This window comes from Carassius auratus, unplaced genomic scaffold, assembly GCF_003368295.1.
Source record: "Carassius auratus strain Wakin unplaced genomic scaffold, ASM336829v1 scaf_tig00216917, whole genome shotgun sequence".
Classification (NCBI taxonomy): Eukaryota; Metazoa; Chordata; class Actinopteri; order Cypriniformes; family Cyprinidae; genus Carassius; species Carassius auratus.
Window position 1 is genome coordinate 149,582 of NW_020528798.1, and position 13,688 is coordinate 163,269.

Here is a 13,688-nt window from a genome sequence, read left to right on the forward strand (position 1 = left end):
TGGCCAAATATCAACAAATAATTGTCTTGGCCAATATATTATTTTCATGATTGGTACTTGTCTAGTTGTATTCCTAACCCAATAATACAAATGCTGTTTGTTTATGTGTAAGCATACATGGACTTATGGTAGTATGATGAAGGGGGTTATTAAAAGCAGAAGTCCACCCCATTTGTCATGTTCCAGAAGTGGGGTGCAGCATGCGGGCAACCTCAAAAACTGAGGCAAAGATGTAGCAGTAATAAAGCCGAGCTCAGGAAAGGGTTTGTATGTGTCATTTGTTTGTGTAAAATCCATCCACACTGCAGCAAATCTTAATGAGGCGCCTCTTATGTCCTATTTTAAAGCTAGTTTGGTTCAGGAGACACTATTGTGTGAGGTTTTCTGCAGTATAAGGCACACAATAAAGGAGTATATTGGGTAAATATGACAACAGAAAATAATTTACCATATGATATATGAACAGTATCCAATGAGTAGCAGTGTGATACAGCATTCATTCTTCAGATCAATCTCATATTTATAAAAGAACATTAGTTTGTATGTCCGCTGAGGACAGCAATATCTTTGTCGTACTATCTTTCAAAGGTGATTTCAGATGGCAGTACTCAGTGCATTTGTTGGCTGCATTTTACAAGATGCTGATTAGTAAAAATAACTTCCTTGTTTATAAAAGTAAAAATAGCTTGACTGCTATTATTATACTACTACTATACTATTATTTATTGAATAATAATATTTAATAAACAACAACAGCCATCATATAAATCATTAAATCAATTCAGTCAAAATTGATTTGAGGATGGAGGTAGCGCTCTGATATACAGCATTAAAGTGATGTAAAATATAATGTGAAGTGATTTTGCCCTCAGCCAAAACTATTTGCTCTGGAACAAATTATAGATTAATCAGGCCAAAGACTACCCATTAGATTGACCCAAAATGAACTACATCTCACGTTTAAGCACTATAGAGACATCAGAGCCAGCAGCAAATTCCAGAAGATCTTTATGAGCTCTGAACGTACTCTGATGCTCTGGAGCTCACATCTCCAAAAACATTCAAGCTAATTTTCAAATCGATTTTTCAAGTACATTCCATGACACACACACTCACACAAAACAACAGTATTATTAATACAATTATAGTAGATTTGGGCAACCGCCATGACACTCTGTGAGAAATACTGCAAGTGGAGTGATACAAACGGTGAAACCGTTGGAGTTCTGTTTTCACTAGAATACAGCACACCTGGAAACGGCTCTCAGCCAGTCGTATTTGAGAACCAGAAAGAACTGTTGTGTTATTGTAAAATATTACAACTGTTTTCTATTCGAAGACATTTTAGAATGTCATTTTTTTCCTGTGCAAGCTGAACCCTTCAGAATCCACGGATGCGTTTTTCTCAAGAATCATTAATTGTCAATGTTAAAAACAGTATACAGCTTAATATTTTTATGGAAACTGTGAACAATACCATTAAAAAAAGTTGCAAAGACTCTTCCAGCTGATCAAAACACATTTATAATGTTACAAAAGATGTGAAATTCAAAATAAATGCTGTTCTTTTGACACGTTTAAATATTTATGGACATGCATTTTGTTCGAAACTGAAGGACAAATCAAAAATGGTGCAGAATGTTATTGCACTCCATCAGCACTGCTTGACTTCCTAAATGTGCATCTGTCTTTCTCCTCAAGCTTTAATCTAACCCTTATTTCACAGTCACATTTAGCAATGTACATGTCAGATCCGGCATGTGGAATCATCTTTATTAATGTGAGAGATGCTGCTAAAATGTTTTTCCTCAAGTTTTTTTGGGGATCATAGGCTATAGAACGGTTTGTGGCAACAGGTGCTCACGAGAACTTCCTGTGGCGCTGTTACTTTGAGCTGCTTTTTCTCCCAGCCAATTGTCCTAATTAGAGATGTGTGATCTTGCTAAAATAGAATGGTGTCACTATAGGATCGTTTGGAGAAGTGAAGGGTGTGGAGAGAGTGAGAAAAGAAAAGGGAGGGAGGTATTTGAGGATTCCTCTTCCCATCTCTGTCTTTGGATTCCCATGGGGCTGCAGACACACTTGAAAGCTGTGAAGTTTGCTGTTCTGCCCTGCATTCTCCTCATAATTGGCCAAATGCTGCAATGGGGAAGATTTAGGGAGGTAGGAAGGCATGGAAAAGAAACTCCTGCATCTGTCTTTAAAACTATCTATCAATGTTTTTTTTTTTTTTTTGGCTTGACTCATCTCACTGTTCTTCAAATCTTCTTTTTTTGTGTTAATATAGGGCTTTGTTCCAATGCCTAGTTTCCTGCCTCACTGTCTGCTGCCTGCATAGACAGATGTCTTCTAGAAAAGCAGCCTCCTAACTGTCATGGAAACTCAAAAGTGACTGATTTGGAAAAGTCTTCATAGACAGCAACTCTGCATGGGAGACTCGACTCAACTTCAGTAGAGTTTGACGTTAGCATGAGACTAAAGCTAATGAGACAAGACTTTATATATAGGCATCTTATATTATTATTATTATTAGAAAGGACTTTTATATAGAATTTTTTTTAAATTCCTGTCTATTAATAATGTGTATAATTATTAGTGCTGTCAAACAATTGATAGCATCCAAAATAAAAGTTTTGTTTGCATAATATATGTGTGTGTTCTATGTATATTTATTCAAATTAACAATCGACAAGAGGAAGAAATACACACAGACAGTCCATAATCCTGACACATACATATATTAGGTAAACATAAACTTTTATTTTGGATGTGATTAATTGTGATTAATCATTTCACAGCACTAATTATTATTATATTATATTATATTATATTATATTATATTATATTATATTATATTATATTATATTATATTATATTATATTATATTATATTATATTATATTATATTATATTAACAATATAGTAATAATAACAATAATAACAATCTTAAACGCCAACACATAAATGAATCAATGAACGAATGAATGAATAATTAACTAACTAAATAAACACATATAAATTCACTGTTAATTGAATATTCATATAATATCATACCAACAATATATAACACAGACAGTATTGGATTATTATTATAAAGCATATTATAAAGTATATGTAATAATAAGGTATTATTGAAATATAACAATAATGTATAATTACTATATTAAAAACAACACCAATAATGATAATTCTAAGTATATTTAAATACAAAATAAATTGTTATTATTGAATTCAATATTTTATATAAAAAAAAGTTTTATATGGAATGTATTTTAGATCAATCAATCAATCGTCTCTTGAGATCTAAAAAAATAATATTTTCCATAGTAGATATCACAACAGACATCAGTAACTTTGGTGGTAGTACATATGGTCAATTATTTTGATTAAACATAGTTCATTGTACAGTATATTTATATATTTAATCAATTCACATTTATACATTCATATATTTTTATATTAAATAATGATTTAATTACACAAAGGTTTTTGGGCATTCTAAATGAGTGAATTTCGTCTCAGTGAAGTGCTCTCATTCTGGGATTTCCTTTTCCACAAAGGAAACATCTATCTTAGAGCGCATCATAATTGCACTTCTTACTTTTTGGAACAGGCTTTGCATGGGGATCATGCCTTATGATGCCTTAACATGCTGCCTGTGGAGGCAGCTCTCTAGATTTTGGAATAGAGCATCTGTCTGCTTCTTCCTCTCCTACCATCTTTCTTTTTTGTGTGAATATGTGTGTGTGTGTGTGTGTGTGTGTGTGTGTATGTGCATGTTTGAGAAAGCAGGATTGATTGCCTCTGGCTGACATCAGAACACTTCACCTTAAACACGACTTCAGGCTTTTAATCATTGATGGGCTTTCGCTGGAGTCAGGCAGGCTATGGGGCAGCCTTGTGCTCATGCCAGAAACTGCTGATTCACTCTGGTCTTTCAGATCTTTTATTCCAGCCTTTATTTTATACATATATGTTGTTTGTGTTTAGTACATGAGACAACAGGAGAGTGTGTTCAGATGGAGATGTGTGTTTGTGTACGCATGCGCTTCTCAGGGACGTGTGAGTACAGCCTCCTTTGAGACAGAGGGAACAAAAGAACAGATTTCTTCTTACAGCTTCTTAATTCTGTAAGAAATCTACTTAAGAAATCAAAATGCACTTAAAAAATGGTAATGTCTAAAATAACAAATATTATTTAACATCACTCAAATAACTAAAACCGAACTGATAACTACTTTAATGGGTTAAATCCATTAGAAATACTTTTAAGGTAATATTCGCAGGTTACTACATTTTACAGTATATATTAGTCAATACTTGCATGTTTTTCTTAAGTTTACAGTGTACAATCTTTGCCACAGTACTGTCAAGCAGTATTTATTTATAAGAGTTAACTAAAACTAAAATTAAAACGAAATCCTTATAAAAATGTGATACATTAATATAAACTGCAACTATAATTGTTATTATTATTATTAGTAGTAGTAGTAGTAGTAATGACATATAAATGAATATAAATTTCGTAAAAAAAAAAAAAATTATGAAATTTTTTTTGAAATAAAATATATCCAAATATTTTTTTATTGTAGACATAACATCATTAAATGTAAAAATGTATAGTTTTAATTTATATTATATTATATTATATTATATTATATTATATTATATTATATTATATTATATTATATTATATTAACAAAATTACTAAAACTTTAACTACAATTAAAATGAAAATATACAAATAAAAAGTAATTCAAAATATTAGGAAAAACTATAATAATATCTTAGTTATACTAAATACTGATGTCAAATACCTTCTTTTAATATTCTATAAAATTAACTCTTCAGTATTCTTTTTACCTAAAAATGAAAATTCTGTCATTATTTATTCACCCTCATGTTCTGCAGCCAATATTTGAGTAGAACAGACTGTAGCGCTGCCTTCTGGAGTGCAGTCCACTTCTTCACTTCTTCAGTTTTTAGCTCTAATTATGCAGTGTGAATGTGAAGCTAACCTTTGAGTCTTTGGTTCCTTATTTTCGGTGAACTGCCCAGCTTCCAGTAATTATCCTTATAATTTGGATTCCAACCTCTTGTTCTCGATTTAAACTAGCTTTTACTATTTTTACCCACTGATTATTAAATTGAGTGGCATTGCAAATATGAACTGGTTGCTTGCTGTATGCTAGTCTCAGCTTCCGGCCAATGAACCATCGACTGACCATCTGGTTACACACAGAAACAGCAAGCTCCAGTCTGATTGGCCATCTTAATTTCAGATCAGCTCACAGGGAAATAGCAACTGTAGAAAGAGATTTTCTTTAAAGGATCTTGAAGCACTGTGCTCATGTGTCGTAGATGTGTTCGATTTACAGTAAATATGAACACAGGCATATTATCAGCACCTCTCAAGTTTATTCTTGATCCAAAAGTCCAGGGGATTTGAATGTGTTCCTAAGATGCAGACAGACTGACAATAATTGTATAATAAAAATAGTAGAATTGTATAATAAAAAAATTGACAAATGAATTAAGTTTTATAAAAGTGAAACACTTCCAAAAATAATACTGAAACAAGATTTTGCCAGTTTTGTAGGTGTCTATTTGATTCCCCCCACAAATGCATTAACATATTTTGCAAAGTTGAGTGCAAATACAAATATTTATTTGTAAAATAAGAAACAACAAGATAAAATTTATCTGTTTTTGGATTGTATATATTCGTTTGCGCAATTACACTATTTCCATGCAATAGTGAGAATTTCTCATTCGGTTTTTAAGCACATAACAGTGAAACAGTGGACTGCAGACAGTCAGAGCTTTCTTTTCCCCACTATTCAAACTGCAGAGACCTGACCTGTGATGAAAAGTGTAGCGTTTGGCTTTAAGCACCCTGGACAGCTCCCGGGCACACAGTGTGCTCATCTCTAATGCTGCTAACACAATACAACCGCACACACCACAAGCGCTACTGTACGTCCTAATGCCATCTTGATTTAGAAACCGATTCAGTCCAGTTCTTGTCCCCGCTCAACTTTGCCTGCGTAATTTGTGGAGTTACAGTTTGCGTATGATTTCACACAGAGGTTTGGACGGCAAACACTTTTTCAGCTGCACTGGGTTTTTTAATACTTCCTCTGTCTCTTATCTTATCCTGGTCCTTTCTCTCTCTTCTCTCTAGAGATTAGGGAAGAAAACAGCCCAGATTCCCCCGTTCTCTCTCTCTCTCTAACACACACACATGCTCCCTCCCCCACTGATAGGATCTCTAGAGGATGGAGTGGATTAATGACCTCGCTGGAGAGGGCCAGAGCACTCCAAATCACCCGCTCATGATCACTGTGTGTGTGTGTGTGTGTGTGTGTGTGTGTGTGTGTTATGTTTTACACAGCCATATTTGCTTATTTCTACTATATATATATATATGCAAGCAAAACTGGATTAAATTCAACCGGCTGAAAGCCAGACCCGTTCAGCCATGAATTCAAGGCGATCTGAGCGCTGCACAGAGCTGTCCTTGTCTTCCTTGTTAATTATATACACCAGTCTCCTGCTGTGTATTTGTTTGTCTCCACAGCAGTTTCCTCTCTTCCTGTGACAATATTTAACAGACCTCCAGTTCTCCCAGTGGAGAGCCTGTCCCTAGGCTTCAGCAGAACCATATACCACTGTGATAGGAAACATATGGGCAGAAACACACTACGCAATCCGGCTGGCTTCATATGAGCAGCTCTAGTTAGTGCTGCTCGCACTATTGCTCATATTTAGGGGTGGGATTTGAAGAAAGCTCATTATTACAATGTGTTTGTGCTACATGAATGATATTTATTTGTTGAGTTATCAGACATGTGATTTGCTTCTGGTGAAAAATAAAATGGTCAATCAATATATATATATATATATATATAGGGACTGAAGTCATGTCTAGATACCAGAATATTATAGAGACATAATGCACTAAAAAGGATGCAGAAAACCATTGTGACTGTGTAGCAACTATCCCCAACATCTCAACTTCTTGCATCTAACATAATCTACTTCTTCTTCAAAAACAAAAAACAAAACAAACAAACAAACAAGAAAACATTATATTCATTATGTCATTATTTCTTTTTTTTTCTTGTAACACTTGACAGTAAGGTGCACATAAATAACATTAGCTAATTAATTAACTAACAATGAACCAAAATAAGTCTTTATTAAAAAAACAACGAAAAAAAACAAACAAAAAAACACCCTTATACATACTAAGGTTGCATTTATTGATCAAAACTACAATAAAACTGTAATATTGTGAAATAATACAGAAATATTATACTGTATATATTATTACATATACAGTAAATATTATTTAAATTAATTACTGTGACTGTGAAAACAATGCTGCTTGATATTTATAGAAACATAGTACAATTTTTGTACAGTATTAAATTAAATTAAATTAAATTAAATTAAATTAAATTAAATTAAATTAAATTAAAACAGATGCCAAACTTCTGAATGGCACTGTAAGTTAATGTTTATTTCACTCATTAATTACAAATGACAATATTATTTTTGTAAATTACCATACACCATGAATAATAATGCTGTAAAACATGTTGATTGATATTCATTGATAACTAATATCATTGAAAAATAACATATTTTTTAACTACTTTCTTTTCATTTAAATTTGTGCTCGTTTCTCTTCTCTTTGCAGCCAAAAAAGCAGCCGATGGTTCCGTCATCCCAAACGGCTACTGTGACTTCTGTCTTGGAGGCTCTAAGAAAACAGGCTGTCCTGAAGATCTAATTTCCTGTGCGGACTGTGGCCGATCAGGTGCGTCCAAACCCATGGAAGCTCTGCTCGGAAATGGGTTTCATTAATTTGCTCAAAATATTACCTTCTTCTCGGGCTCTTGCAGGTCATCCGTCATGCCTGCAGTTCACGGTCAACATGACGGCGGCGGTGAGGACCTACCGCTGGCAGTGCATCGAGTGCAAATCCTGCAGCCTGTGTGGAACATCAGAGAACGATGTAAGTCAACTGAACAAAGCAACTTACTTTCCAGTCGACTCTTTGTTGTGTTTCTGAACTCTTTAATCCAGGGCCCCAGCGCTGATGTTTGGGGTCATGTGCATACAAGGATCAACTTGCATTATTTTTACAGGATCAGCTTTTATTCTGTGATGATTGTGACAGAGGGTATCACATGTATTGTCTAAGCCCCCCTATGTCGGAGCCTCCGGAGGGTATGTCCTATCTGTTCAAAATTGATATGAAAAATAAAAAGATTCTTAATCATTATTTTTGCATTTGTAAAAATGCATAAAATAATATAGAGTGCTACGAGATATGTATGTTCAAATACAGTAAATATTATACAAATATTTAAATATAGTTATTTTTAAATAAGTCTATATATATATATATATATATATATATATATATATATATATATATATATGCATATATATATATATATATATATGCATATATATATATATATATATATATATATATATATATATATATATATATATATATATATATATATATATATATATGCACACACACATACATATACATATATAATATTAAGCAATAAGATAATTTCAACATTAACCAAAAAAATTTTCTTGGAGCCAAATATATAATTTTTATGCAATATTTATATAATATAAATTAACATCAATTAATAAATACTTAATTAAATCACAAATTAAGTTTGTACAATATTGAGTTTTTTTAAGCATAAATCTTGCTAATCTAGTGTTTTTTATTTTTATTAATTAGCATCAGTTAATAAAATATTGTTTTAAATACTGTAACAAATGTATTGTTCATTGAAACTTAATGTTAGTCAGTGCATTATCTAATGTAACTTTATTGGACCTTATTTTAAATTGTTACCAAAAATACTAATAAACGATCATTTAAAATATAAATTTGCCTAAATATAATATAATATAATATAATATAATATAATATAATATAATATAATATAATATAATATAATATAATATAATATAATATAATATAATATAATATAATATAATAATGTGTGTGTGTGTTGCATAAATCTAGCCCATCAACAAAACAGTATTTACTAAGGTGATAAGAAAAACAATCTAAATTCAAGATATATTCTCTCAAAACAACAAGAAAAAAGAAAAAAATACTGATAAACAATACATTTTGCAGTGTACAAGAACTGCTATTTGTGACTTTGGCCAAATATTACACGCCTCAGTATTATACAACATTTGTGGCTCTTTCTTTGCAGGGAGCTGGAGTTGCCATCTGTGTCTGCGCCAGCTAAAGGAAAAAGCGTCCGCCTACATCACTCTAACCTAATCTCCGTGCCCTACTTCACCCTAGCAGTCTCATCCTACTCTATCCCATCATCACAGATCCAAAGAGACTCCCCCAGCATCCACCAGAAGAGAACATGCTTCATCTGCCCATTGCCTGAATGATGACTGCAAGGAAAACGCAGGGTGCGATTAACATTTTTGCAAGCAGACCTTTTTCTCAACAGTCCCTCCAAAGAGTTCTTTCCCTCGTGGATCAGAGCGGTCTTCTTCTTGTTTGACTCCATCTTATGGTGGTTAAAAAAGTAGTGCCAAGCGGTTTGTCGTTCAGAAGACATTTTGCACGAGTCTGAGGGGGGCGTGTCAGTGGGAGGAGTCTCTGTGACATCATTACATGACGCATCTACTGCAAAAGAGACGAGTACCACATGATCTCACCGCAGCTCTCGGTTGGTTTAGCTCTGGTGAGAGATGGTATCAGCGCGCCATTGATTCTTAGCGGTATATTCTTCAGGAGCAGACACCAGCACGTAATGAGATCATGTTTAGTCATTCAATTTGGCCTTATTCTAGCTTTAATTAGACTTCTGTTGTAGAGATGAATGAATACTTCAATAATTAATATGCCTTGAAGGTTCAACTTTTGGTTCTTGCAACACATCACAGTACAGTCTTGTTCAAAATAATAGCAGTACAATGTGACTAACCAGAATAATCAAGGTTTTTAGTATATTTTTTATTGCTACGTGGCAAACAAGTTACCAGTAGGTTCAGTAGATTGTCAGAAAACAAACAAGACCCAGCATTCATGATATGCACGCTCTTAAGGCTGTACAATTGGGCAATTAGTTGAAAGGGGTGTGTTCAAAAAAATAGCAGTGTCTACCAAACTCAAAACTATTTTGTACAAACATTTTTTTTTCTGGGATTTAGCAATCCTGTTAATCACTAAACTAATATTTAGTTGTATGACCACAGTTTTTTAAAACTGCTTGACATCTGTGTGGCATGGAGTCAACCAACTTGTGGCACCTCTCAGCTGTTATTCCACTCCATGATTCTTTAACAACATTCCACAATTCATTCACATTTCTTGGTTTTGCTTCAGAAACAGCATTTTTGATATCACCCCACAAGTTCTCAATTGGATTAAGGTCTGGAGATTGGGCTGGCCACTCCATAACATTAATTTTGTTGGTTTGGAACCAAGACTTTGCCCGTTTACTAGTGTGTTTTGGGTCATTGTCTTGTTGAAACAACCATTTCAAGGGCATGTCCTCTTCAGCATAGGGCAACATGACCTCTTCAAGTATTTTAACATATGCAAACTGATCCATGATCCCTGGTATGCGATAAATAGGCCCAACACCATAGTAGGAGAAACATGCCCATATCATGATGCTTGCACCTCCATGCTTCACTGTCTTCACTGTGTACTGTGGCTTGAATTCAGAGTTTGGGGGTCGTCTCACAAACTGCCTGTGGCCCTTGGACCCAAAAAGAACAATTTTACTCTCATCAGTCCACAAAATGTTCCTCCATTTCTCTTTAGGCCAGTTGATGTGTTCTTTGGCAAATTGTAACCTCTTCTGCACATGCCTTTTTTTTAACAGAGGGACTTTGCGGGGGATTCTTGAAAATAGATTAGCTTCACACAGACGTCTTCTAACTGTCACAGTACTTACAGGTAACTCCAGACTGTCTTTGATCATCCTGGAGGTGATCATTGGCTGAGCCTTTGCCATTCTGGTTATTCTTCTATCCATTTTGATGGTTGTCTTCCGTTTTCTTCCACGTCTCTCTGGTTTTGCTCTCCATTTTAAGGCATTGGAGATCATTTTAGCTGAACAGCCTATCATTTTTTGCACCTCTTTATAGGTTTTCCCCTCTCTAATCAACTTTTTAATCAAAGTACGCTGTTCTTCTGAACAATGTCTTGAACGACCCATTTTCCTCAGCTTTCAAATGCATGTTCAACAAGTGTTGGCTTCATCCTTAAATAGGGGCCACCTGATTCACACCTGTTTCTTCACAAAATTGCTGACCTCAGTGATTGAATCCCACACTGCTATTTTTTTGAACACACCCCTTTCAACTAATTCAACTAATTGCCCAATTGCACAGCCTTAAGAGCGTGCATATCATGAATGCTGGGTCTCATTTGTTTTCTGACAATCTACTGAACCTACTGGTAACTTGTTTGCCACGTAGCAATAAAAAAATATACGAAAAACCTTGATTATTCTGGTTAGTCACATTGTACTGCTATTATTTTGAACAAGACTGTACATTTAAAAAAAAAAAAGTGATATATCATTAACATAGTTTGCGTTTAAAGGAATATTCCTGGATTTGATACAAGTTAATCAACTACTTTTGTCGAATAATGTTGATTACCACAATACTGGTCCCTTATTTTACTTCAAAATCTGAAAGTCATAGTTAGAGTGAGTTAGAGGTTGGGATCTATAAGACTCAATGCAATCTTATATATATAGATAATTATGACTTAATAATGTCTTTATTTTCTCAGACTTTCGAGTTTGTATCTCACAGTTCTGACTCATATCTGTCCCACAATTCTGACACAAAAAAAGGTTGAATTGTGTGTTGTTTTAAAAACGTTTTATTCCATGATGGAAATAAGATTCCATAAATATAAACATTTTTCTGCACACACTCAATCTTAGCAAACAAAACGCTAAATAACATCGCATTATTATTTTGTGGCAGAAATAAGCTTTCTTAAATATGTGCGTAAAAAAACAACAACAACTATTTACAGGTGAATGGCTGGATATTCTCAGTGTTTTTATGTTTTATGTGACAATTCCATCGCCTGCTGCGACAATTGCAACAAGTTGTTAACATACAACACACACAAGTCTGGCACTTGAGATCTGAGAGCGCTGTGTGTGTGGGAATTGAAAAAAATAGGCTATGACACTGGAACGAGAAAATCTGCATAGACGTCTAACTGCGGGCTTTTGCGTACTCGAGTGGGACAAAACAAGAAGTTGTAGGCGTTAACGGGACAAAATATAACATATTTCTGTGGGAGCAGGATTGAACAATCCATCCCACCCAGACCTCTACAGTTCACAAGCACTAAATTTCGTCACTCAAAATGAATCTACTTGATTTCAGATTATGGAAGATCTGTTTATATGAAGCCTAAATGCTTAAATCCGGTTGACATATTTGTTTACATGTGCTTTATATATATTCCAATCAAAAATTCAGCACATGTGTGAGGCCCAGTTGCTGCGTATGAGAAAGCCACTGGCTTTATGTAATTTCAGTACGAAATTTCATTCGGTTCGATTGATGGAGTTGTTTACATGAAGGCTTTTTAGTCTGATTGAGTCATCAGTCATCAGTCAGTTTTTAACTGGATTACTTGAGTACATTTAAACATAGTGAGGCACTTACAATGGCCAAATTGTGTTAAAATACTAAAAACAGTTTATGAAGTATAGCCAGAAGACACAAACAGTATGTGTTAACATGACTTCAGTGTGAAAAACACTTACTGACCTTTCCTGTGAAGTTATGTCCAATTTTGTAACTTTGTTACCATGACTACATCATCCTAAAAAAACATAAAAAAGATGAGAACAACAGTTTTAACACACATTTTATCTGCAAAGTTAATGTTTTATATATATATATATATATATATATATATATATATATATATATATATATATATATATATAATATTGAAAATTTTACATTTGTGCTTTTCAATTCTCCAAACGTTGTCCCCATTATATGCCTCTTCATTCTTGCACATTTTCTATACATTTTTAAAGAAAACAGGGACCAGTAGAAATTGTGTGAAATTATTATTATTATTATTATTATTTATTTTTTTTTTTGTGGGAAACAACATAACTTGTATTGATTCTGGAAAATTCCGGAATATCAGTCACTTCTAGGGAAGTCTTAATGCTGCAAACTATTTTCATAAATATAAATCCCTTTATTAGGAAGGTCTGAGGTGCATGTCTATCAACCAGAGTTAAATTTGCTCTGTGAGAAAAGAAAAGAAAAGTAGATTTCAAAAATCTGCTGATTTATTCCTTACTTCGAACATGATCCCCACCTTCTCTTCCTATTCTGAATAAGCCAACATAAAATTCCCTTTCAGCCAGGGTGCGTTTCTAAGAGTGTATATTTATCAGGCAACGTCTGTCCTTGTTTTAAAAACAGGGCATTAAATGTTCGATTGTTCTCTTTTTTATGATGACTTGCTTGCATGTTGTAATAGTATCATTTTTAAACCATTTAAGGACAAAAAATCGAAGAAAGCACACTTAATCTGCAATAATGTTTTTGTGTTTGTGACCCTCTCTGGGGAAATTGCGTCTGTATGTATGTGCGCTT

At 33.7% G+C, this 13,688-nt stretch overlaps 1 protein-coding gene across 2 annotated transcripts in view; it reads left to right on the forward strand.

The window, feature by feature from the left end:
* Nucleotides 1-9,984, forward strand: part of dpf1 (double PHD fingers 1) — a 46,236-nt gene extending 36,252 nt beyond the window's left edge. Inside the window, exons 9-12 of one of the 2 annotated variants that reach the window (XM_026264359.1) lie at nucleotides 7,705-7,824; nucleotides 7,910-8,022; nucleotides 8,162-8,237; nucleotides 9,272-9,984. In XM_026264359.1, coding sequence (XP_026120144.1) covers nucleotides 7,705-7,824; nucleotides 7,910-8,022; nucleotides 8,162-8,237; nucleotides 9,272-9,342 — 380 coding nt within the window. In that variant the 3' untranslated portion in view covers nucleotides 9,343-9,984. Of the gene's footprint in view, nucleotides 1-7,704; nucleotides 7,825-7,909; nucleotides 8,023-8,155; nucleotides 8,238-9,271 lie in introns of both variants that reach the window. The other variant, XM_026264360.1, reaches the window with a different exon arrangement.
* Nucleotides 9,985-13,688: the final 3,704 nt, after the last annotated feature.